The sequence below is a fragment of the Heloderma suspectum genome, chromosome 4, assembly GCF_057233095.1.
Source record: "Heloderma suspectum isolate Gila_16-S chromosome 4, 16-S_ref, whole genome shotgun sequence".
In the NCBI taxonomy this organism is placed as follows: Eukaryota; Metazoa; Chordata; class Lepidosauria; order Squamata; family Helodermatidae; genus Heloderma; species Heloderma suspectum.
In genome coordinates this window covers 311585116-311610835 of record NC_139461.1, presented here as the reverse complement: position 1 = coordinate 311610835, position 25720 = coordinate 311585116, and the positions used below count along the sequence as shown (strand labels likewise).

Sequence of the window (25720 nt, the reverse complement as noted above, 5' to 3'; positions counted from 1 at the left end):
GCATTGCCAAAGGAGAGGACAAGAGAGGGCACCAATTTGCACAACATTTGCATATGCTAATGCATATGTATAGATGCTAATTTCAAACAAATAACCATAATTTAAATAGAAATACAATGCACGTCGCTATAGTGTTAAAAACGGTGATTGGGGACCTGTGTGCCTTGCTCAGTCTGCTGCCCAGGCGTTCACTGCAGATGGGTGCCTTCAAGGGCCCTCCTCTCATTTCTGATGGTTCTTTATGACAAAGCTGGACTGGACTGGACAGCTCTTCAAACAGAGAGTGCCTTCAAATGGAGGACTGTCCTATGCAAAGTAAGCCACCTGGCCACGCTAGTCATGAACATACCGGCGTGCTGCCTTCAAAAGTAACTTGCAAGACAGCCACAACTTCCCCAAAGAAGCCAACGCTAGCTGGGGCATATCACTGCCTTGGCAGCCTCTGCAAACTGGGGGTTCAGATGCCGAGGAGACCCAGTCCCTGGTTCCTAGCATGACAGCAACAAGTTCACACCTTTTTGTTACAGACGAATCCATCGAAGGTGACTTTTGCCCCTTTCCCTGTTCACAACCATGACTGTGGATTCCAACCCTTGATTCACACATAACCAGCCTTCGCCAACCTGGCAGTCTCCAGATGTGTTAGACTACAGCTTTCATCACCCCCAGCCCATATGGCCACTGGATGGGGATAATGGAGTTGTAGTCCAACACATCTGGAAGACACTAGGTTGGAGAAAGCATAAGGGTAGGAAATATTCTCGCTCGAAAGTTTAAACATACATTAGCCATCAAAGTCATTACTGTGACAGGACAACTAAAGTGTCTGCAGGAACAGCTGATCTGCATTAAAATGATCAAATACAGCCTGGAAGAGGTCCTGGGTGGACCTCTGGAATGCACAGAGCTCCTCTTTCTGTGTAGAGCTTTGTGTGGGAACGCCTCCTATCCCAGCTCTGCCCACAGGAATACCAGGCGTCCATCAAATCTCATTCCGGGGCTGCCCTCTCTCTGTGTCTGGATGGCCACAGCAACAGCCTCGGGAGCAAGGTAGGGGGCACCTGTATGGCCGCAGGCTGGACTGAGACCAACCGCGAGGCTGGGCCAAGGGTGGGAAAAATTTGCTGCTGTCATGCTAACCAGGCCGATCATCCATCTGGAGGCAGCTGCGACGGGGAGGAGCGTCCCAACCTGAACGCTGCTCCAGCTGCAGCATGCAACAATGCCGCCCATCAAGGGTGCGCAGCGGCTGAGGAGAGACACACATGTCCCGTGAAGGGAGGGTGGTGGCTCCGATGCCAGTGGGGCGGGAAATCCGCTCCAGGTTTCAGTCAGAACTCTAACAGAGCTCTCCAAGGTGCACAGCACCTTGGAAAGCTCTGTTAGAGTTCTGACCGGTTCTGACTGAAACCTGGAGCGGATTCCGCACCCCACTGGCATCGGAGCCCCCAGCCTCCAGGGCGTCCCGCATGAGTTTTCTGGGGTTAAAGCACCCAGCTTTTTCTTGGTCCTTCATCTAGCAGCTGACCTAGCAGATCACTTCTCAAGCATGCCTAATTGTTAGAGACCATCCTTATTTGAACCAATTAATGGTCTTGAGTTGATTGATCACCTGCCTTTGATCCATCATCCCTTTAATTCTCACCCCAAATTGTAAGCAAACTAATCAGCATGTAGCTGCTTTTGCTCATATTCTTCCTTCTCTCTTCTTCTCCCTCTCTCTTCCTCTCTCTCCCATTGCTTTCTGCTCCACTGTTGAAATGTAGACCGTAAAGTCCATGAGGTCAGGGGCTTGCCCTTTTCGCTTATGAATTTTTATAAAGGTGCTGTGCGCATAGATGATTAAATAATAAACTACTGTTGTTGGGATAACTTTGGCCATACAGTAAAACTCTAATAACTGCAACCAGTTAGTTAAACAATCAGTTCAAATACATTAATTTGCATATCACAAAAGCTCATTAAATTAAATTGGAAATTGCAAGCACCTCATTTAAATTAATTTGTGTATTACAAAAACTGCCATATCGGGCCCATTTTGAGCTACGGAAAAAGTGGGAGATGAACAAAAGTAACCATTCCTTGTTAGATGGCGAGGCCATCTTTAATACATCTTCCCACCCCAATCTCCTCTTACAGGAATATATCAGAAGCAAAATCACTTAAAAACAAACAGAACTTCCCCTGGGTTTGCAGCCCTATTGATTAAAAATAACCTCCATCAATCCACTAATGCCCTTATTCATCAATAAATTAAACCATTTAGGGCTTGCAGGCCTGTCTGGGATGTCCCTGATTTTCACTGTCTCCCCTTTCTTTCAGGCTGGCCTGCAACCATGTCCTTCCAGGGAGCACATGACTGCTATTTCAGAATATTCTGTGGCCCAGAATTGTCACGCTGAGCTCTAAAAAAGGCCCAAGGAACAGTTGCTCCAGTGCCTAAAAATTCTGAACTCATCCACAGACAAGCCCCCAGTTTTGCAAAACGTTTCACAGCTCTCCATAAACTCTGGCTTTGTTTCCTGTGCTGTCCGATGATGCACCCCATTTCAAGGGATGTTACCCTCCCGACTTAGAGGGAGCTGACAGCACACTTTACAGGGCATGGCTTCAGAGATACGCCAGGTGCCAGCAGAAGCCTGAAGCCTGGCTGCACTGAATCAAAAACCCGGAAGGGATCCTCAAAGGCCATCCAACTTAACCGCTTGGGCCTTGTGCCTATATAATCCAGACCACAAGCATAAAGCAGATGTGCTGTGCTACAGGAAGGAGCCTGCAGGGCAAATCGCTCCAGATGGCTGGAGGAAGAGTCCCTCTCCCGTTGCTGTCAGCAAGAACCTGGCCAAGATCTCCCCTGACTTGCCCTAGGGAGGTCTTGGAAATAGCCCCCAGCAGAGAGACCTTGACCCAATGCCTATCCAGGCATCAGCCACAGACTGCAATCTCCGAGCTGGACGCTCAGAGCGGGGGAGACCCCGACAGCCCTGGGGATCTCCTTGGGCACTGGCTTGTCCTGAGCAATGGAACAAGGGGACCTGGGGTGCTTGAGACAGGTGATCCAAACACCGCCCGCCCCCGTGCGCGGCAGTGTGCTTCCGCGGCTCCTGATCTTATCAGCGAGGCTTCTGCAGGGGAGGGCCCTGGCCGCATTGTCCCCCTCTCCGTCTCCTCCTTTCACGGTGCCCCCAGTCCACCGCATTCTGCCCCCTGGTAGGGCCTTCTCTGCTCGTGGGCCACAGAAGCCACCCGGGCGAGCCATGCCTTGCCAGACCGGAGGTTTCCTGGACAGGCAGCCCTTCTTCGGTGACCCGGGCAAGGGATCCCACCAGAGAATCCACAGGTGGACTGCGAGTGAAACTGCAGGCTGGAACACCTGGGGCCCTGCCTGCCTCGGGGAGCATCCCCCCAGAGAACCGGCCTCCCCTCACTACCCTTGGGAAAAGCAGACCGGCAGTTCTTACCTACTGTCACCGTCGCCGAGGGCCGCCAGCAGTGTATTACAAGTAGGACGGAGCTGTCCCCCTTCTATACTCGGCGTAACGGAGCTGGATTAAGTGCGGGGAGAGAGAAGTATCTTTTACCCCCGGACTCAGGCTGTTATGAGCCCGTTGCGCTCTGCCTCTGGGCCACCTGTTCCTGTTGGCCTCCGTTCAAAGGACACTCCATCCTGCTGCCTGTCTCTCTCCTGCGCGGAGGAGATGGGAATTCAAACAAACAGAAACCAGATGACCCGGCCACCCTTGCTGAGCCCGCCGCTTGCCCACAGCTCATGCCAGAGGGGTCTTGACAAGGAGCAGAGGCCTCCCCACCTGCCCTCTCACCCCACCAGCAAGTCCAGAGCCAGCAGCAGAGCTGGGATTGTTCCGGGTTTGTGTGCGCATGCAGGCGGAGGCTGTCCCGTAACTGCCCGGGGAGATGCGGCAGCTCTGGGATCCTCAGGCGAAGGGGCCAGAGCCGCGATTGTTTCAGCTTTGGGTGATGCCAAGAGGCAGGCGCTGCACTCAGAGCAGACGAGAGCATGCCGGGGAGGGCTCCACACTGCTCGCAGGGACCGCGGTCTACGTTAAGACCAGGAAGGGAAAGGGGTGGTTTGGATGGGGAAGCCGAGGATCAGCTCAGGCAGCCGTTCCCAAGTTCTGTGTCACAAGACATACGTGACAGGAAACGGTCACCAGCTCCTGGAAGCAGGGCCGGCCCTCCCATTAGGCCGGGCGAGGCAGCCACTTCAGGCAGCAGATGCCGGGGGGCACAGAGCAGTGGGGAGGAGCTGGAGGCCAGCGCAGGGGGTGCCACGCAGCCTGCCGCCTTCAGGGGCAGCGGAAAAGGCTGTCCCGCCACCAGGGCTGAAGTGCTGTCCAGCTCCCAGTCCAGCTGGCTACTGTATGTGGAATGGGGGCGGGGAGCCCTCTCGTCCCTTGCCTCAGGCAGAGAAAGGGCCTTGGCTGGCCGTGCCTGGAAGCCCAGCGCACCCGCCGCAGGGGAGGCTGCCGCCCTACCACAGCTGTGGAGGACCTGCTGCTTCGTGCAGAAGCTGCCTCTCACTCCCTGCCAGGGCAGGAGCAGAAGCGCTTTCAGCCTGAGAGCCGCATTCAAGCTCCGGGGGTCACATTCCGCTGGCGGGCAGGGACAGAAGCAGAAGAGGCAGGGCTAAAGGCAAATGGGGGCAGGGCCCCAAAGTGCCAGCATATTTTCGCGTGCAGCTCTTACTCCGAGTAACCCAGCCTCAGGAGAGGCATTTCAACCGTTTAGACTGGGGAAAAACCAGCGGAGAAGCTGAGAAACTACAGAATTATTGTGTTGGAGGGACTCGGGCCATGACCTGAAGGGTTAATATGTACCTGAGTCAGGCAGGAGAGGATCTCTGGGAGATCGCATGGCCTTTTTCCTTGTCTCCTCCCTCTGCTCTCCTATTTTTCTTCTTACTTCCTCCTGCAAGGGATGCTGACCTTGGGGCTGACCTCAGCCAACTTACCTTGAGATGTACGTTTGTTATATCACCAGTAAAGTCTGTTCCTAACCCACCACTTGAGTGTGTTGTGTCTACATCCATGGCTACTGATGGGAGGGGGGGGCTGATTTGGACTTCAGATTGGCGGTTGGAGGAAAGGGGGCAGAGCCAGGGGAAGGGGGCATGGCCATCTGGGGAACCTCATGAGGGTGGACTAGGACCCCAGGTGGACTGGATTTGGGCCCTCATCCTGAGGTTCCCCACTCCTGTGCAAGAGCCAGGTAATCCTACCTCAAGTCCCCTCTCTGCTGGGCATGATTGGACCATCCATTCTCCATGCAAAGATATGGCAGAGTCTCCCGTTGCTTCTCTGTAAGAGTCATTGGGCTGGCTTTGCCACTTCCTGATCCAGAGGCATGTCCAGCAGAGAGATTATAGCAATGGTAATTGGAAATGGCGGCATCCTTTAGTCACACACACTTCTAAGTTGGGCCTTTTCTGGTTTAGGGATCATACAAAGAACGTAGGAACCGCCTTGCTGGATCAGACCAAAGGCCCATGTTGGCCAGCTTCCTGCTACCCACAGTGGCCACCCAGAAGCCCACAAGCAGGACAAGAAGGCAACAGGCCTCCCTGGCTTGCCACCCAGCCAGGGGTATCTTCCATCTAAGCTGCACATAGCTATCATTGATTCAGATTTTTAAACCGGCAAAGGGCCTTGATTAATGTCAGGCTTTAACCTAAACATAACATAACCTAAAAGAGGCCCCCCCCCACCTGTCACCCTCCAGATGTCTTGGACTGCACTTCTCAGCATCCCCATCCAGAGGGGTCCAACACATCTGGAGGGTGCCAGGTTGGGGAAGCCTGCTGAAAAGACCGGCTTCCCCCGCTCCCAGTCTGACACTCAAAGGACAACTGAGGAAGCCCACGGGGTGATGCTGTTTGTACATCGTGTTCTTATATAACAGCACATAGAAAGACATTGCTGTGAGATTTCCTAGCTACAGAACTCCCTTTCCTTGGAGGCCAGCCAACCCCCGGCTGTCTTCCAGAAGGCCTGCAAGATCTTCTGCCATAGACAAGACATACAATGTATATCTTGTGATGCACAGTCTGGCTGGCCCATGAAGCTGCAGCACATATTCCAAAAGATACATCCTCGAATCTCTTGCAGTGCTGCAGAAGCAGCCAGGTTGCAGCCTTCAGATCATGCATAGAGTTTATTTTGCAGGGGGGCGGGACTGAATTCCAGGTCAACCAAAACATCTTTGGAGTGAACTGAACAGTTTCCACATCCCATGCCTGCCATAGGGACATAAGAGGTACATTATGCCTACGCAGCCTCTGCAAACTGGGGGTCAACCAGCAGGACGGGGGAGCTCCTGGTGACGGGCCTCTGAGGATGAGATGAGTGTACAGGCAGGCTCAGACCAGTACAGGTGATCTTTCAGACCCCAGGTCCCAAGCTGCACAGGGCTTTACAGGTGAGCACCTCTAACCCACTGAATTGTGCTTGAAACAGACCGGGAGATGGCCGGGCTGTTTGAGCACTGGGGAGATGCGTTGCCAACAACCAGTCCTGGTCACTGGCCAGCAACTGTGTTCAGCCCTGTGGAGCCCCCTCCAGCCCCCTCTCTAATGTCTGTTCAGCTTCAGCTCACACATCGCGCTTCCTTATCTCATCGACCCCATTGACAAGGCGGTCCCAGGCTGCTGTTTCCATTACAGACAAGAATTCACAGAGAGCAATACTTTATTAAAATTAGTTCGCCTAACAGGGAGACTGCGCAAATCCCTAGAGAAGTCTGGGGGCCACTGGGGCCTTTCAGATGGGTGGGACTACAAGTTCCATCATCCTCAGCCAGAGTCCAACACATCTGGAAGGCGCCACATCGGGAGAGGCTGCCCGAGAGCCAATCCACAAAAGCAAACCGATGAGTTGCACAGATCCCAGATGGGCAGCTAATAAGTTAAATAAATAAATAATCTATGCTGAATCCGGCACAGCCATGCCAGGTGCAGCCCCATCCTTTTCAATGGGGCTAGAAGACAACAACTTCCCAGTGGACCAGGCTGAGCATCCATTTCAGTGGTAACAAAATCCATCCATCTACTTACCGCTGGGCGAGCTCACTTTCCCTGCCAGGTAGGGCATTCAGCATGCCAAGACAGATGTGGCAAAGACGATTTGTGGAGGAGAGGTCCATCAACAATTTGCCAGAAAGAGAAAATGGAACCTCCATGTGCAGACAGTGTGCATCTGAACCACAAATGCTGGGAAGAGCTATGTCTTCATGCCCAGCCTTGGAGCTTCCAGGAGCACCGGGATCGGAACAGCATTCTGCATCTCATGGGCCTGATCCACCAAGGCAGTTCCTGCACTCTTACAGTAGGTGGTAGCCTTCCAAACAAATTAAATGGAGGATGGGTCTACCCTTGTTTGCTAGTAATGGAACCCTCACGTTCAGCAGCAGTATACCTCTGATCACAAAGGTAGTTGGGGCAAACAGGATGGCCTTGCCGATTCACCATGCCCTGCTTGCGAGGTTCCCAATGACATTTGACTGGCCGTGGTTCAAAGCAGAATGGGGACGAGACGCCCAGCATGGCTGCCCCAGGGGCTCCTGGGTTCTTACACATCAGCTTTGGCTCTCTCTCTATCTCCCAGCACACACACACGGGAGCTTAGGAGCCCAGTATGGGAGGGCGCCACCCTGGCCAGGCCTGGCCCTGCTGGGGAGCCACAGTTAACACCTGCCCAGGAAGGAACTCCTTGTCTGCAAAATGTCAGGCACGGTGCTCTTGGCACAAATGCCGAGGACCAAAATAAGCCTGGAAGATGGACCAGAGCCAGGCACGGGGGTGAAGAGGGTCTCAAGCAGGGAAAGAGCTGCCTTGGGTCGTCATCAGGAGTGTTGCTAGGCCTGGGCCCGTGGGCCCCCGGCCCCAAATCGATTTCCTGGGCCTCTGCATCTATTCTCCAGAGCCCTGAGCGTCCGCTAGTGCTGAGCCACGCAGGGGGTGATTTTCAGGGGGGGTTGCAGCTGGGGAGGGAAGGGTTAACTCTCCCCTCTGTGGGTGCTGCAGTACAGCCCCCCCCATCTCCCCCTGCAGGGCAATTCGATTAGGAAAAAAGCCTCTTCCCTGGTTTTAGGGTGATCTGTGCAAATTAATTGAAGATTTTTTTTCTTTTACATCTGAGATTATTTGGATGAGAAATGTGGGCTGGCTCTGCCTCGTATGAAATTTAAGCAAATCTGGGTGATCCTTTCCACATTTGCATATATAGATATACATCGACGTGCACATATGTTCTGCAGGCTTGCGTCCTGTGGCTCTGGCCGCTGAACCATTCAAGTGCCCAGCAACACCCCCGGGCATCATAGTGGAAAGCAGCAGGCAGGGGAACTGCTTTGACCTTTCCAGACCCCAGCCTCTAGCCCAGCACCTGGCAAATGAGGAGACCCATTTCAGGGGGCTGCAGAGAAGCAGGGATTCCACCCGAAGGTCACTTCTCTTTCCCCTCCTACTGGGAGCAGATGTGTGTGCAATGAATGGACGCGTACAGGATGGAACTGCATGAACTTTGTCCATCCTCCTGGATGCGCACATGCAGCTGGACTAAGCGAGGGCCCAGGGATCACATCCTGTCAGGCTGCCAGCGCAGGCCTAATTAAACAAGTCATCCATCCGCTTCCTTTGCTCTCGTGCCGGGAGTCGGGTTTGCTCAGCGGATGAGCGTGCCAAGGATCAGAGGCTGCAAGGGCTTTGAGGGAGCAGCTGGCCGGGCCCAAGCGCAGAAGCAGCACGAGCATTGGCTTGCGGGGGCCGGTGGGGGCTTGCAGCAAGGCACCAACAAAAGCAGTGCAGGAGCCTAGAGGTTGGGCCCCAGCATCCTTTGAATGTGGCAGAAGCCGAGGCACATGAGGCAACTCTGTGCCTCACATGGCTGGTGAGAGGAGGAACTTAATTGGGGGGTGGCACTGGCTAATGTCCCCTCCCCAAGAGGCAAGTAGTTCCAAAGGGGGGTTGCCTATGGCTTTTCTCACTTAATCTGTTTATTTACAAGTATACACGTTTCAGCATGCAGGAGAAGGCAGGCACTTGGATAGACTACTGCACTAATCTACGCCACTCCCCCACCCAAAGCAAACAGTATCTGCTTGGTGCTCTCCTCTCCCCATCATCCCAGGGCTCTTTTGTTCCAGCCAGCTGAAACACTCAAGAATTCTGTTTGCTTTGCTAGATAGATCCCAACTCCAGCTGGTCTGACTCCAGCATAGCCAAGCGTGAGCCTGTGCATGTCTGTGTGTGATAGCTGGTAGCCACCAGCTATCAATGCTCATTAAAGAAATACATTCTAGCCATTAGAGACATTGAGCTAGCATCTTCAGCTAGCTCGAGAAATATCAACTGGCCATCAGTGAGCATTACTTCCCAATCAAGCATAGAAAACATGGCCCACTCTTCTCTTGGCAGCATATAATCCCAGCCATGTGGTCCAGAGCAAGAGAGGCATATTGTCTTGGACCATAAACTGTATTTAACACCATTGGCCTTCTCCTGCATGGCCTTTTATTTTGCCCTCCCAGGCTCCATGAGCACTTGGTCAGGCGCTGCCCACAGCCTACCGGCTCCAGTCCCTCATTCTGGGGGTCAGACATCGGAGGCGGTGTGGTCAGTGACTAGAGATGGGGGAGGACATTTGTTTGGTTTGCCTTTTAATGTGAATCTGCCTAATTTGCACTTCCTGAACGAATAAGCAAATTGAAACTTAGCCTGTAGTTTTCACATGCCTCCGAAATTTGTGACGGTGTTCACAGATTTAAAAAATGCCTATTTTAAGAAAAGGTTGACAGAATAATGGTAGTGAAAATAATCTACAAAAATGTACTATATTAGGGGAAACCACTTGCCAGAAATGTGTGGATTAGGCAAAATTGCGTACAAAAATGTACACATTATTTCTTTTTTAATTATTACATATATATCTCACTTTTTTCCCTCTTGCAAGGAGCCCAAGGCATATTACATGGTCCTCTTTCTTTCTATTTTATCCTCACAACAGCCCTTCAAGGTAGTTTAGGCTGAGAGTCAGTGGCTGGCCCAAAGTCACCCAGTGAGCTTCATGGCTGAGTGGGAACTACAAGCCCAGTCCCAGCCCAACACTCTCACCACTACACCGCACTGGCTACTAGGAGAAATTCACACAAAAATGCATACATACTTTCTGGCAGATTAACATAGATCGCCAGCTGATGCTGAAACAGGACAGAATGGACTGGAAAAACTCAAAACTGTCAGAAACCACAATTGACAGATTTGCCCATCGCTAGTGGTGACTGAGGACTCCTTCTTCTCTGGATCCTTTTGTGTGCCCCTGCTGCCCCCCTGTTTCAGGACTGGGCCTTGGGTTGGAGCAAAACCCACCTCTCTTCTTCCGCTCCACCCATAAGATTGGCCTGGGGTTTGTGGATTCACACACGCGTTCCTTCAGAGAGTGCAGGATGATGTGTGTGGACGATTCCATCTTTTCCTCACGCCAACGCTGTGAGATGGATCAGGGTGAGAGAGAGGGAGCAGCTTGCCCATGGCCACCTGGGGAGCTTCGGGGCTGAGTGGGAGTTTGAACACAGGTCTCCTCACGCTGTCCACTCTGTGCCGGGGTTGTCAGTGTTTGCATCTCCATAGTAGGAAATTTATTGAGACAAGTCTAAGAGAACCGCTTTGCAGGGGTGGAAAGCATCTTCAAATCTTTCCTTTCCTTCCTAAACCTGACAGGCTGCGCAATTAACTCCTGGTGATAGTTACCATATGGTATCCATTAATCTATAAAGAAGTGTCTTTATAGCCCTCAAAGAACAGTCCTTCTTTCTCCATCTCTGTGGTCCAGGAGGACTGGAAGTAGAGACAAGGGTTCAGTTAGAATCATACTGCCAAGGCAAAATAATTGGGTCCCCATTATACCCAGAATGGCTATATTCTGAGCTTTCATGCTAAAAATCCTCTTTAAAGTTCAAATATGGTAAATGGAATGTGGGTGTCCAACACACATACCAACTTCTTTGCAGGATATGAGATACCAGGTGCCCTCCAGGTGTGTTTGGACTACAACTACCAGCATAGCTGGTTGGGGGGTGCTGGGAGTAGGCTGGAGTGTGTGGTGATCCTATATACATATGTAAATCACCACACACACACACACAGGGAAACCACAGCCAAATCACAGCCTCCCTCAGTGCAAACATGCATGTCACCCCATTTTAATTTTATCTGCCCTGTGATCACAGGATTTACAGACAACTGTGAAAATACTTTTTCCGGGCCTAAATAGAGACTGGGGTGTGTGTGTCTCCTTAAGTGTTTATTCTGCACAACAGGGCCATCTAGGAAGGCTGCTTTTGAGCTAGCTAGATGGTCTGCTCCCTCACTCTTGGCCTAGAATGTTGTGGCAGGTGGTAGGTCTCAGCCATTAGGAGCTGCCTCTACCACACGAACCAGCATGAACCTTGAGATCAGCACTGGGCACCTTCCTCTCAACCCCACCCTTAAGTTCTGGTTGGTGGGAACCAAAAAGAGGGCCTTTCTCCATGGTGGCCCCATCCATACCTGTAAGATTCACTTTGCAGGGAGATTCACTCAGTCCCCTCCTTCCCTGCTTTGAAACATGCTCTGAAGACCTTCTGATTTTGCTAGATGGGTGAAATGCAGGGCGGCTGGAGAGCAGCAGTGAAGATTGCTTCCGTGCTTCAGCCGCCCTGCACTGGATACTCAGCAGCGTCCGAGTTCGGAGGCTGCCAACTATCTTCATAAGATTCCGCCCTAAGCTCCCTAGGCTGGGGATGTTTTAAGTCTGTACTTTGCAAAACACCATGTACATAGATGGTGCTATATTCACAATATAATAATAATAAATAATAATAATGGATATGTATGTTTCTTGCTCAAGGGCATTTGTTTCTTGCAACATCTGTAATTTTAATATGTAAGCTGAAAGTTAATTTATGTACTCCAACCCATGATATAAGCTGTCGCCACAACCATGAAAAACTGTGCATTGTCTTCTCAACAACACCCTTTGAACAAAGTTGAATGAGTTTTATTTGAAATAATAACAACAACAACAACAACAACAACAACTTCTGATTAACATGGATCCCTTTGTTTTACTGGATGCCTGTTTAAAATTGCAGTTGGTTTTACTATAAAGTTTCCTGAACTATTTTTTTTACTGTGTTTAAAGTGGTGCTTATACTGTTGTAGTAGCATTGTGAGCTGCTTTGCAAATGTTTCTTGTCTTGAAACATGAATACCTACAACGCAAACTACTTAGTATGCCCAGACGGAACATGTGAAATGTGTCAGATCGGCAGTCCGCCTAGACCACTGCCACGTCCTTAGCCTGACAGAAGTCGATCTCTGAGGTCTTTCCCAGGACTGCAGCTCAAGATGCTCTGTAACTGGGACCCTTTTGCATGCAACGCTCATGCTGTGGCCACTGAGCCATCGCCACAACCGATGGCCAAGTAAGCCTGGGTCACCAGCCGCTGAGGAATGCGTGGCCCCGACACGCAGCCAGCTCCTCTTTCCCGCGCGGCAGAGGCCAGAGTGCTGCTGCTTTGCCGCATCTTTTCCAGCTCTCCCTTGAGCTAAGAACAGAACAGTGATTCATGCATTGTTGTCAGTGGCATAGCAGCAAGTTAACACCCCAAACTATTCCACGCACCTCATTAGCCCTAATCAGACTGCTCCATGTGGCAGCCAGCAAACAACAGCACAGGGCCACTTGTCTAATTAGCATCGGCTTTCACAAGGCTAAGGAGCCTGGGCGGATTGGGAGGTGCCCTTATAGCACCCATGCGACAGCAGAGTTGGTGCCGAAGGCTTGAGAAGGAAGTCCTGTTCTGCACGAAGGGAGCACACCTGCAAGCCCAAGTTGGGCTGAGGGCCTCGAGCACTGAGGCTCTTGAAAAAGCATCAGACCAGGGGTGGGGAGCCTCAGGCTGTGCGCCAAATCCAGCCCTCCTGGGAGCCAAATCCAGCCGCCTGGGGATTCCCAGATGGCTACGCCCCCTTTGACCATGGATAGTTCGGTGGTTTCCCAAGCTTTGCAGTTTCCCCCCCATTCTAAAATGTTGAAATGCCTCTTCTGAGGCTCCATTGCTGGGAGTAAGAGCTTTAAGCAAAAATAGGCTGCTATTTTTTGGCTCTGCCCCTTTTGCCATTGGCCCCGCCCACCACTGGATTGCGCCTCCCCGACAGCTTCTCCAAAATGGAATTTGGCCCTCATGCTGAAGGAGGTTCCTCGCCCCTACACTGGACAAATTCATGGACATAGGAGCACAGGAAGCGGTCTTATACTGAGACAGCCCTCTGGTCCACCTAGCCCAGTGTTATCAGCACTGACTGGCAGCAGTGGCTCTCCAGGGTTTCAGGTGGGAGTTTTTCCAGCCGCACCTGGAAATGCCGGGGATCGAACCTGGGACTTCCTACATGGCAAGCAGGGGCTCCACTACTGAGCTATGGTTCCTCCCTGGCCAATAGACCGAGCGATGGATATTTGCTATGAGCCCCCATGATGAGCAGTGCTGTACCCCGGGCAGCCTTCCCCAAACTGGCGCTCTCTCGGTGCATTGGACTATGAGTGCTGCAGCCCAACACACCCGGCTTGGGGAAGGCTGCCTTGGGCAAACACCCCAGGCCAGGGCTATGGCATCACCGCTTGCCTTGCCCATAAGCTTCTCTGGGGCATTTGGCTTGCCTCTGTCAGAGACAGAACACTGGGCTGGGGAGCCTCTTTCTTGGACCCAGGAAGGCAGCTCTTCTGTTCGTTCTGAGGTACTTAGGAACAACCAGACGCTTTCTGGGAACATAGAGGCCTCTGACACTCGGCCTAGGTGCTTTGGTATCAAAGCCAGTCTTTAAAGACAGACTAAAATACACGGGCACCCACCACCACCACCACCACCGCACACACACACAGGCTGACGTTTGGAGTGCATGTGTGGTATTCTCTAGCAAGGAGTAGAAAACAAGAAAACACAGAGATAGCTTTGGCTCTGGACAGAGCTGGGGGCTCGGGGGGGCTCTGGCCAGTGCACAGAGTGTCCTGAGAGAGCTGGCACGGAGTCAGGAATGCCTGTTCCCCTGGCTACGCTGCCGTCACAGCCTTCAGCAGGACACACTTTAACCTTTCCGCTCTTTCCACCGGCCTGAGAAAGCTGGTTGGGCAGCCAGGCCTCATCCCCTCCAAAGGGAAACTCAATCCCTTGGCTAAATCGAGCCACTCAGCAGGGCAGCTGATTTCGAGATCCGAAAGGAGATGTGTAGCCCTTACCTGAATCGCAGCCACTGCCCCATCTGTAACCCGAGAGCCCAGCGAGTCCAGGGAGACCAACTCCGTGATGTAGTCAACGGCTTCTCAACTACTTCCACCAGCGCAGGGGACTTCCCCAGCGGGGAAAAGCATTGGGAACGTGTTTTGACAACTACTGAAGAGGGTTGGAGAACAAGTCTATAACACTCGTCCTGATGGACAACACTTGGCTTGCCTCACTCTTGAGGCACTAAAAAAAGTAACACTATTTACAGCCAACACAATCGCAGGGATTGCTGCCCTGCAGTACCCAGGTCACCTGCCTTGTGAATTATGTTTGCTGTCCCCCCGCCCCCCCTGGAATTGGGACAAATGGTTGCTTTGGTATAACTGGTCTTGACATGATTAACTGCAGGGCCGAGGGTGCCTGCTCATAAGAGTGGCTAGAGAAGGATCCCCCAGGCCTGCTTTTGCTGCTAGGATAGAAAACTACATGATGCTGTTTTAAAAGGTAACCATCTACATAAAAGGTGTTTACCCACATATTTGACCATGGACAGAACAGGCTGTTGATCGGGCCTTTAGCCTGGGCAGGCCCAAAGTTGAGCAATCAGAGGTAGATAATCTGGTGCTCTCTGGGCTGTTTGGGACAACTCCCAGCATCCCTGAACACGGACCAGGCTGGTTGAAGCATACATGAGTTATAGTCCAAATCAGCCGGAGGGCACCAGGTTGCCAAGCCCTGCAGCATATACTTTGTATGCAGAAGGCTCTGCAGGCTGAAACTCTACCTTAAAAAAGGAGTGCAGAAGGTAACGGGGGTAGGAAAGACCCCTGCCCAAGCCATTTGAGAGCCACCACATGGATCACATGAGCTCATAATCTGACTTGGCACAAGGTAGTCTTATGTGTTTCAACCCTAGAAATGTGGTTGTGATGAGCGCTATATCTTTCCTCCTGTATCAGAGGCAGAGTGCCTATGTACGCCAGTTGCTGGGGAACAGGGGGCATAATTGCACTCATGCTCTGCTTATGAGCTCCCCACTACGGCATCTGGCTGGCCACTGTGGGAACAGAATGCTGGACTAGAGAGGCCTTTGGTTTGATGCAGCAGGGCTTTTTGTATGCTGCCTCTGCTGACTGGTAGAGACCTGGCCATGCACTGTTCCTTGTTTCCAAACAGCCGCAGTTCAATGCCTAGACAAGAGCAACTCCGTGCCATGGGTATGCCTGTCAAATCTGTACTGTGCACAATGATTTACATTTAAAGCCAGCTGGACATAATCTTAAACAGCTTAAGTTAAATATGTAAATCTTGGGGGCAAATCAAACAGTGCCAAAGCATTCATAAATGAGGGCCAGGTAAGCCTTAATTTGCAAAACGCAAGTTGGCACAATTTTCATCCAGAGGGCTCCCAGCCCTACCAATAGGATGCCCCAACTGGGCCGTGCAAGTGGGCACTTGAACCACTCACCCACACTGTGTACCAGGGTAGCTGAGGGTGTTGCGGGGGCTGAAGTGGGCCTGGAAACATTAAGCTACACTGTTGGATCGATCCATCGCTCTGTCAGTGGAGCAGGGAGGGCTAGCACAGCCTCAGGCATTGCAGCAAAATTAACCCAAGGGAAGGAACCTGCCCTAGAGATGCAGGGGAAGCCTAGAAGGGTCACCGTTGTCCAGATCTACTGAGCAGGCAAAGGGAACAGCAAGGAGGCAACGTGAGCCAGACCACCCTGCAGTTGCAAGGCGGATGCAAGCCCGTTGTTTGAGAAGGTGATCAAGAGTATGTATTGAGGTGTAAAGTTCATGGCCTGCTTCTGGCTGAAACCTAACTCCTCTGGTGCAGAGTCAAGCACAAGAATGGCTTCTGGGTCCCTCTCTATCCCACAGCTGTGCTAAACCTCCAAGGCTTCTCCTATCACTATCCACTAACATCCCAATCCCATCATCCCCGCCCCTCAAGACACACATCAGCCTGACTCCATTTCGTTTATGTAATACTACATAGGTTTATTTAGAACATGGTCCCTATGCAGAACCAGCAGTTAAGAAGAACCCCATCCAGGAAACACAAAACGGACGGGAATCCCGACCAAGGCCACACAAAAACCCAGAGTTCTTCACTTGTCAGTTCAAACTCAAGAGATGTTATTTACAGGGCGGGGGTGGGGGGGGATACTGAAGTGTTTTGGGGGTTAGGTTTCACACTCAGGAAAGGGACAGAAAAATGATACCTCTCCTCCCAAGGAGCAGAGACAAACCTTCTGAGTGGTAACATTTCATTTTGCTCAAGTATACAATAGTTTATTGGTGTACATACAAACAGGCTCACCTGAAAAAGACTGAGCCACTAAAAAATGCAGACAGGCTTTGAAAGTGACAAAACGTTGGAACAAAGTCTACTCCTTTGCCTTACAAAATTAAGCTACAACAAAAACCATCAAGTGGGAGTTTTTAAAAGTCTGTATGAACAATCCCAGTTGAGTGAAGCAGCCCACGGGCAAAGAGGAAGAGTTCCCTCTCTTCTTCGGGCACATGGGCAGATCTTCGCTCCGTGCAGTCTCACATCAACGCTGAAATCGGTCAGAGAAGTTGGGGGACTTTGGTACTGTTAGAGGCTGTTCGCTGGGCTTGACCTCCACATTCTGGTACTTGCGGATGGGGTTGGCTTTGTGCACCTGGGAAGAGAAAGGAAGAAGGTTCTAGCTCTTTTGGGATTATAGGTTCAGCTCGGGCACATGTAGCAATTTGAGAAGCTGCCCTGGGCACCACCACAAATTGGCTGCCACAGGAGGTGTGGCAAAGGACAAGGAACCTCCTCCAAAGACTGGGTACAAGGCAGAGGTGGGGGTCTGAGCCCCAACACACCATGGTCTGACTCTTGTACAACTTCACACAATAAGAGGCTGCAGTGGCCCAATTACTCTCAACTCTAGCTAGTTACCAAACCTGAAGCACCATCTCCCAGCTGCTATTCAAGGGGCTGGCTACAGGGAGCCACTTTTCTGGCAGTAACAGCCATGCTCCCAATCGCTCCAGTTCTGTGGCAGTGTCAGGACCCAGAGAAGATAATTCAGGCTGCACCTTTGTATCTAAAGCTACCACTGAGGGACTCTGGCTGATTATGGTCCCTATAGGCCAGACTTCGCCAACCAGTGCCTTCCAGATGTTGGGGACTAAAACTCCCAGCATGCCCCAGCACATCTGGAAGGCACCAGGCTGAGAAAGGCTGCCATAGGTTCCCTCTTTATCCATCATGGCTTCAACCATGCTCAAGTTCAGCAGATTTCAATGCCTGAATGGGAGTGTGCCTGGGAACCCCATGGAATCCACTGCAGTGGTTTGGCTTGAGATGCTAAATGCAATAGAATATGTATATTTTGCATGAAGGAAGTTCCAGATTCAGTCTGGCATTTCCCATGAAGCTCTAGTAGCAAGGCTCAAGACTGACTGTGCCCCGAGAGAGATACAGGGAAGACAACAGGTATCTTTAAAGTGGGTCAGCTCAACAGTCCTTCTGGACGAGTCTTGTCTACTCTGCCTAGCAGCTGTTCTCCAGGGTCTTGGGCAGAGACCATTTTTCCCCAGCCCTGCAGGGGAAAAGATCCTACAACCAGGTGCCAGAGACAGAACTTGGAAATGCTACCACCAAGGGTTAACACACCAGGGATAAACCTGTTTACTGATAGGTCTGCATTCTTAGGCAAGGATGGGTATCATTTCAGACACAGCAGCTTCATGCCTTTTGGGTTTTTATGACCAGGGCTCACGTCTCTCAGCCTAATCTCACTTACCAGATCTTCTCTGAGCCTGGCCAGCTCCTCCTTCGTGCGCTCCTCCTCAACACGCCGTGCCGCCTCCTGGAGCCTCGCCTTCTCAGCTTCGAGCTCTGCCAGCCGACTCTCAAACTCCTGCCGCTCCCGAGCGCGCCGCTCCGTGGCCAGCTCAAACGTTTCAGGAGCTGTGGAACCAGAAAGAGTTTAGAGAGAAGAAACACCACTAATGCAGTAAGACGGCAGCAGCCGTGCAAAACACGCCCAGGCAACATTGCAATGTGCAAGGAAATCTAGCAGCCTACACTGCTACAAGAAATTTAAATTCTACAGCTGCAGGGTTTGGTAACTTCTCACATTACAATTCCATAAACCAAACAAGAGGATTTTTTCATAACATAAGAACAGCCCGGCTGGATCAGACCAAAGTTCTTTTTAGTCCTTTATCTTGCTTCCCACAGTGGCCAACTGGAATTTCAGTTGCAGAAGCCAAGTTTTGCATGCAACTCTGCAGAGCAGCTTTGAGGCCAGATGCCTTCCCTGAAAGGGACTGGATATTATGTGGGGGGACCGCTCCCCCCACTGCAGTGCACACACGTCTGACCCTAATCTAACCCTATCAGTTTTGAGGCCGTGGCTGTAAAGTCACTTGTGGTCCACGCTCCACCAACTAAGCAATGCCTAATAAGCAGGGCTGCATGTCTACTCCAATTCTGCGGGAGCATAGAAACTAACCTGATCTCCCCCCACCCCTACCACCTACGGTACTGAGCTCAGAATCTAGTTTTGCAAGAATATCAGCTCTTGCTTAAAACAAAAAGGCAATAAACAAACAAACAAATAAATAAAAAAGATTGCTGCTGTCAATGTACACAGAAATCCACAGACAATGCCTGAAGTTTCAGAAACCATGCGCACTTTCCAGCGGCTGAGGGTGGGCCCACTGTTCCCCGCAGAGGTCCTTGCCCCTCTCCATGATTAGCAGGCACTCAATTACACAAATAGGCCCAGCATCCATAACTGGTGCGGAGCACAGAATGGAGCCTCTTGGCCCAGAATGTGAGCTGCCTGGGGGCAGGATTCTCAAAGGTTGTTTACAGAGGCACATCACCACACCAACAACCCTTCTGTGCCACACCCTTTTCAGCTTTACTTGGAACTGCAGTGTGTGGGAAGCAAAGGCATTTCGCATGAACTGCTATGGGGTGAACACAATGCTTAACTGAAGAGTGGGCTCATCTCCTCTTTGGAAGGGCTCATTCCAAGATGGGGCTTTTAAAGAGCAGCCGTAAGCTAAGCCCTTTGCCCTCAAGGAGCAGACAAAGGAAGGGAGGGCTGAAAGCCGTTGTCAAGATCGCTGCTCCTTGCCTGCTCCTTCCACCGTCCCAACTTCACACTCAGTCAAAAGCCAGGGGACCATGCAGCCGGCATGAGAGCAGGCGAGGGCAGCAGAGAAGGAGCTCTCCCACCTCCGGAAGATACAGCTAGCAAGCCTTCTGCAAGGCCGCCCGTCTCTGGATGCAGGGTTGGCATTAGGGCTGGCCAAGAGAGCCTCACCTGAAAGAAGTTTGCTGTCCTTCTTTGGCATAAAGGGTTCCTGGTGCACCACGGTGCTGGGCTGAGCCTTGAAAGAGGCGGCTTCCTTCTGCCGTTTCATCTCTTCCTTGAGCTGTGCAGGGGGTGAGGAAGGGAGGTGGTGGTGGGGGGGGAGGGATTTAAGAGGAACCTCCCAGTGTAAGTACAGGCCACAAAAAATACTGACAGTACAGCAAAAGCAAGGTAGTGTGGGCTAGCGTCCTTAAGGTTGGATTTGATTTTGGAAGAGCGGGGTTCAAATCCTCACCTCTGCCATATATTATCTAAGGGCCAATTTAAACAGACATTTCGCATTGGTACCCAAGTACAAATACACTCCCTGTGAAGGCGCATGTGTGCATATATGATAACATGCATCTTTAAAACACCTATTAACAGTGCTGAGGATGGGACCAGCCACCCACTTCCAAGTATTGTTTTAAATGGGCATGCACTGAGTTTAGCATATGTATACCCCTCAGATGTGATGAAAGGGATGTATATTTTGTACTTGGGAGTTTGATGCTGTAATAAGTGAGGGAGCAAGAGATCTCTTAACGCTCACTTCCCCACTTATACAAAGGCTGCAGTGATCTGTTTCACAGGGTCGCTGTGAGTGTGCTATTACAGAGCCCCCAGTGCCGCAAGAGGTGTTTGAACCCTCATTCGCTATATGCTAGAGGAGACCATTTCACACAGCTGTCTCCAGGGCTGCAAGCCAGTCAACAAGAAGGGCTGGTTTCACAGGCCCCACAGGTCAAGAGCTTTGCTAGCTGGTTTCCTAGTGACTGTAACACAGGGGACATTAAAGGCCTGGGGGAAGTTTTGGCCATGGGGTGAGCTTCTCAGTTTGACCAGGCATGGGTACACACTTAATCCTTTTCCTGCAGGCCATTTGCTTGCTAATCTCTAAAAACACACACACACACACACCCCTCTGCTTCTTTTCTTCAAGGGAGGTGACCACCCACCCCAGTACTTTCTCTCCTTATGAGTGAGCAATTTGGATCTGAAAAACAGCCCCAGGGGAAATAACTGAACATCTTGCCCCACATTAAAGCAAAAAAGGAAAACCACCAGAGTCAGAAGAGACTCTACACGCATTTGCTGCCACTTTGGCTCACAGCAAAGCTTGATGGGAAGATGCCTCTCGGAAGCCTTGCATCCCAAACAGGGTGGGTGTGCAGGATCAGCCTTTGAAGCTGCAGGAGCTCTGGACTCTTCCCCTTCCAGGACAAGAGGGAGAGCTGCCACAAGTACCAGCAGGCCTCCAGCTTCTGCCGCAGAGCTCCACAGGCCAGCCCTCTCACCTGCTGCTGCCACATCTCATGCCTCAGAGCCCCTCGTGTATCGACGGCCAGTTGGAAGGGCTCCGGCTTGGTGGGGCTCTTCACCTTCTTCTCAGGCAGGCTGACGTGGGCAAACTGAGGCAGTGAGTGCGCTTTGAATTTGGGCACCTGTCAACAAAAACGGAACACAGCACAGGCCTTAGCAGAGTGGCTGGAATGAAGGCTGAAGGAGGTGGTGAAGAGGACACACCTGACAAAACCTACCTGGAGCCAGAAGGTGAAAATCACTTAGTTTTCCACAGATATGTTTCCATTTCAAAGGTTCACTACTAACAACGAATGGATGCCAATTGCAAGTGTAATATTGGGCAAGCTTGGCAGTTTCAGATTCAATATTAGGCAAGCTTGGCAAAGTGGCAATTAATGTTTGTCAGGTGATTATCCCTAGTAGCAAGTTTGTGAGAGGATACATGTATATCTCAGCAAGAAATTGAACTAATAAGTAGTGACAGGACAATTGAAGGTGTCCCAACAACCTCAGTGGGGGAGAGTTGAAGTCTGTTGAAACAGATGAGTGGTTGTTAGGCTATCATGCACAGATCGTTGGGTTGCTAAAATTAAATTAGCATGTTAATAGTTTTCAGTACCTTTGTAAAATTTTCTACATAATATGACATTTAAATCACATTGTGTGCTTTAATTGACCCTCACCCTCAAGTATTTTAGGTCGAATACTTGGGACAAAAATTAACATGGGGTACTTTAGCTTTGCTTACTAAATACAAATGAAACAAACATACTAGATTAGATTACTATTTAGGGCATCAGAAAATGTCCTGATGCAAAATGGCCCTATGCAAATTAAGCTAATTTGCATGGAAATTTTTCCAGAAAACCCTCATCACTGCCTGTATGTTACCTGTTTTCTTCTCCAACAAGAAGAAAAGGTGGAAGACAACAGAAGAAGCCAATGTGGCTTCATAAAAAGCTTAGGGATGACCTGAAAACAAAAAAGGACACATATAGGAAATGGAAAGAAGGCCAAGTAACAAAAGAAGAGTACAGGCAGGTAGCACAGAATTGCAGGGATGGCGTCAGGAAGGCTAAAGCTGAGAACGAGCTGAGGTTAGTGAGGGATGCTAAAAACAACAAAAAGGCTTTCTTCAGCTACGTGCATAGTAAAAGGCAGAGGAAAGAAATGGTTGTTCAGCTATTAAATAAGGATGGCAAAATGATAACAGATGACAAAGGAAAGGCAGAGGTGCTCAATTCCTACTTTGGCTCAGTCTTCTCCCAAAAGAAGGTCTATGACCCCCCTTGGCAAAGGTGAAGTACAGGCTGAAGGGGCAGGATTGCAGCTTGAGATTGACAGGCATATGGTCAAGGAACACCTAATTACTTTGAATGAGTTCAAATCTCCAGGGCCAGATGAACTGCATCCTAGAGTAATAAAGGAACTGGCAGAAGAACTCTCAGAACCACTGTCTATTCTCTTTGAGAAATCATGGAGGACGGGGGAAGTGCCAGATGACTGGAGGAGGGCTCATGTTGTCCCTGTCTTCAAAAAGGGTAAAAAGGAGGAACCTGGGAACTACAGACCACTCAGTCTGACATCAATCCCTGGGAAAATTCTGGAGCAGATGATAAAGCAATCCATCTGAAAGCACCTTGAAAATAATGCCGTGATTACTCGAAGCCAACATGGATTTGTCAAAAACAAGTCCTGCCAGACAAATCTGAGAGAGCCACTGTGGTGTAGTGGCAAGAGTGTTGGACTAGGAGCTGGGAGATCCGGGTTCTAGTCCCCACTCGGCCATGGAAGCTCACTGGGTGACTTTGGGCCAGTCACACACTCTCAGCCCAACCTACCTCACAGGGTTGTTGTTGTGAGGATAAAATGGAGGAGGATAATGTAAGCCGCCTTGGGTTCCTTGCAAGAGGGAAAAAGGCGGGGTATAAACGCAATAAATAAATAAATAAATAAATCTGATCTCATTTTTTGATCAAGTAACCTCCCTTGTAGACCATGGGAATGCTGTAGACATCATATACCTCGACTTCAGCAAAGCTTTTGACAAAGTGCCCCATGATATCCTGATGAGCAAACTAGCTCAAACTGGGCTAGATGAAACAACGATCCGGTGGATCTACAGATGGCTACAGAATCGGACTCAAAGACTGCTTATCAATGGGACCTTCTCAAACTGGGGAGAGATAACGAGTGGGGTACTGTAGGGCTCAGTCCTGGGCCCAGTGCTCTTCAACATTTTTATGAATGACTTGGATAATGAGGTGCAGGGAATGCTGATCAAATTTGCAGATGACACAAAATTGGGCAGGATAGCTAATACTTTGGAAGACAGAAACAAAATTCGAAGTGATCTGGATAGACTGGAGCGCTGGGCAGAAAACAACAGAATGACAATTAATAGGGATAAATGCCAAGTTCTGCACCTAGGAAAAAGAAACCAAATGCACAGTGACAAGATGGGGGATATGTGGCTCAACAACACTACAAGCGAGAAAGATCTTGGAACTGTTGTCCATCACAAGCTGAATATGAGCCAACAATGTGATGTGGCTGCAAAAAAGGCAAATGCTCTTTTGGGCTGCATTAATAGAAGCATAGCTTCCAAATCCCAGGAAGTACTAGTTCCCCTCTACTCAGCACTGGTTAGGCCTCATCTGGAGTACTGTGTCCAGTTCTGGGCACCACACTTTAAGAAGGATGCAGACAAACTGGAGAGGGTTCAGAGGAGGGCAACAAGGATGATCAGGGGACTGGAAACAAAGCCCTATGAGGAGAGACTGAAAGAACTGGGCATGTTTAGCCTTGAGAAGAGAAGACCGAGGGGAGATAGGATAGCACTCTTCAAGTCCTTGAAAGGTTGTCACAGACAGGAAGGCCAGGATCTCTTCTCGATCCTCCCAGAGTGCAGGACACGGAATCATGGGCTCAAGTGACAGGAAGCCAGATTCTGGCTAAACATCAGGAAAAACGTCCTGACTGTTAGAGCAATACGACAATGGACCCAATGACCCAGGGAGGTGGTGGTCTCTCCCACACTGGAGGCCTTCAAGATGAGGCTGGACAGCCGTCTGTCAGGGACGCTCTGACTTGGATTCCTGCATTGAGCAGAGGGTTGGACTCGATGGCCTTGTAGGCCCCTTCCAACCCTACTATTCTATGATTCTATGATATAAAGGAGTTAGTACACATTAGAGATCAGGAGTAAGACATAATTCCAATGCATATCAAAAACCATTTGTTGGAGCAAGTCATTATTATCCTTTGCCAGTATATTGCACTCACATGAAAATCATCTAGATGTTACATTGGAATCCTTGAGCAAACAAGGACTCAAAGGATTCTTTGGGCTAGCATGCCCTTTTAAAGAAGGAAGGGGGCAGGGGGAGAGGAGATACTTAAGTTGGAATGGAGTGAGTGACGGAGGGTTGCAACTAGGTAACTATTCATTATGGACAGATGGGAAGAACAGACTTGGCCTGGGTTGATAACCTCTTATATGAGACAAGATGCAGACTAACACGTATTTATCCCCTCATATTTTGAAACCAACAGCCAGCCGCTAGGAAGACTGGAGGAATCAGAAGCCAACCACTTCCCCACAGCTATTTTAGCACCTGCATACAAAGCAGATGGAAAGCCAGTGGAAGTGAGTCTCCCCAATGAACTCTGGGCCACAGATAGGAACCCCTTCCCTTCCTTGACAAAGACATCTTTAAGAACCGAAAAGCAGCAATGCTGGATCAGACCAAGGGTCCACCTAGTCCAGCATTCTGTTCACACAGTGGCCAGCTGCCTGTGGGAAGTCCACAAGTAGGACATGAGTGCAACAGCACCATTCTGCCCATGCTCCCCAGCAACTAGTATACAGAGGAGTTCTGCCTCTAATACTGGAGGATAAGAGGCAACTTTTTTAGAAGCTTGGCAGAATGTGATCAGCCACCAACATCTGACACAGCCTGGGAGATAAACAACTGCCCCTTCTCCTTTACTGTGAGTTGTGCAAGAAGCACCTTTCATTTTGGGCAGCAGGCCACATGTATGAGGAGGGTGGCCTCCCAATCAGAAGAACATGTCCCCAAGCCAGATGCCTTTTCTTTGCACCCACCTCTTCTTTCTGCAGATCTTCAATTTTCTTCTCTTTCTGGAGCCGCCTCTCTTTGTCCCGGGAGTCAAAGGAAAAAGGGCACATCTCCACTTGCCTTGGCTCTGCGGCCTTAGGCTTGAAGGGCACCCCAAAGTGAGGCACTGGCTTGGCTTTAATCACAGGGACCACTTCCTCTTCCTAGAGGAGACAACAGCATCAGAAATGTACTAGGGAAGTGGAGCAAAGAAAGGAGACGGTCTGGCCTGCAGCCCTCCTCCCCAGCCCCCTCCCCCATCGTGAAGGGTTTAATCCTAAGGTTGCAAACTGCCCAGAGAGCTTCGGCTATGGGGTAGTATAGAAATACGATAAATGAGATGAATGACTGGGAGACAGCGGAATGGTTGTCACCTTGGGAAGGCTCACTGTGGCAAGAACAGGAATCCCAAGGCCGATTCAAAGAAGGACTCCAGAAAATCACTCTACCCCCTGGATATTTTCAGCCCAGCAGACTTAGCCAGTGGTCCAGAAATGGCCTGGTGCGAAACGAAGAGTGCCTGCTCGCAAGGCTGCTCTAGCAGAAGGGCCGAGATGGTCATTTAGCCGCTACCCTGCATCACTCTGTGCCACCGCACCTTGGCCAGCTCCTGCAGTCAAGCAACGCCAGGGAGGCCGGCTGATGCTCACTACAGAAATAAGAGTC

General features: G+C 50.5%; 2 protein-coding genes across 5 annotated transcripts in view; both read right to left on the bottom strand.

Annotated features, from left to right (window-relative positions):
- MYLK2 (myosin light chain kinase 2) overlaps nt 1-4143 on the bottom strand; it is a 36434-nt gene extending 32291 nt beyond the window's left edge. Inside the window, exon 1 of the mRNA XM_084848441.1 lies at nt 3462-4143. The gene's annotated coding sequence lies outside the window, so the exon portion shown is untranslated. The remainder of the gene's footprint in view (nt 1-3461) is intronic.
- Nucleotides 4144-16243: 12100 nt separating this feature from the next.
- Nucleotides 16244-25720, bottom strand: part of TPX2 (TPX2 microtubule nucleation factor) — a 39113-nt gene continuing 29636 nt past the window's right edge. For 2 of the 4 annotated variants that reach the window (XM_084854538.1, XM_084854540.1), the window contains 5 exons: nt 25042-25218; nt 20927-21073; nt 19599-19710; nt 18063-18229; nt 16256-16946 (listed from right to left, as the gene is read on the bottom strand). In XM_084854538.1, coding sequence (XP_084710664.1) covers nt 16836-16946; nt 18063-18229; nt 19599-19710; nt 20927-21073; nt 25042-25218 — 714 coding nt within the window. In that variant the 3' untranslated portion in view covers nt 16256-16835. Of the gene's footprint in view, nt 16947-18062; nt 18230-19598; nt 19711-20926; nt 21074-25041; nt 25219-25720 lie in introns of all 4 variants that reach the window. The other 2 variants (XM_084854537.1, XM_084854539.1) reach the window with 2 other exon arrangements.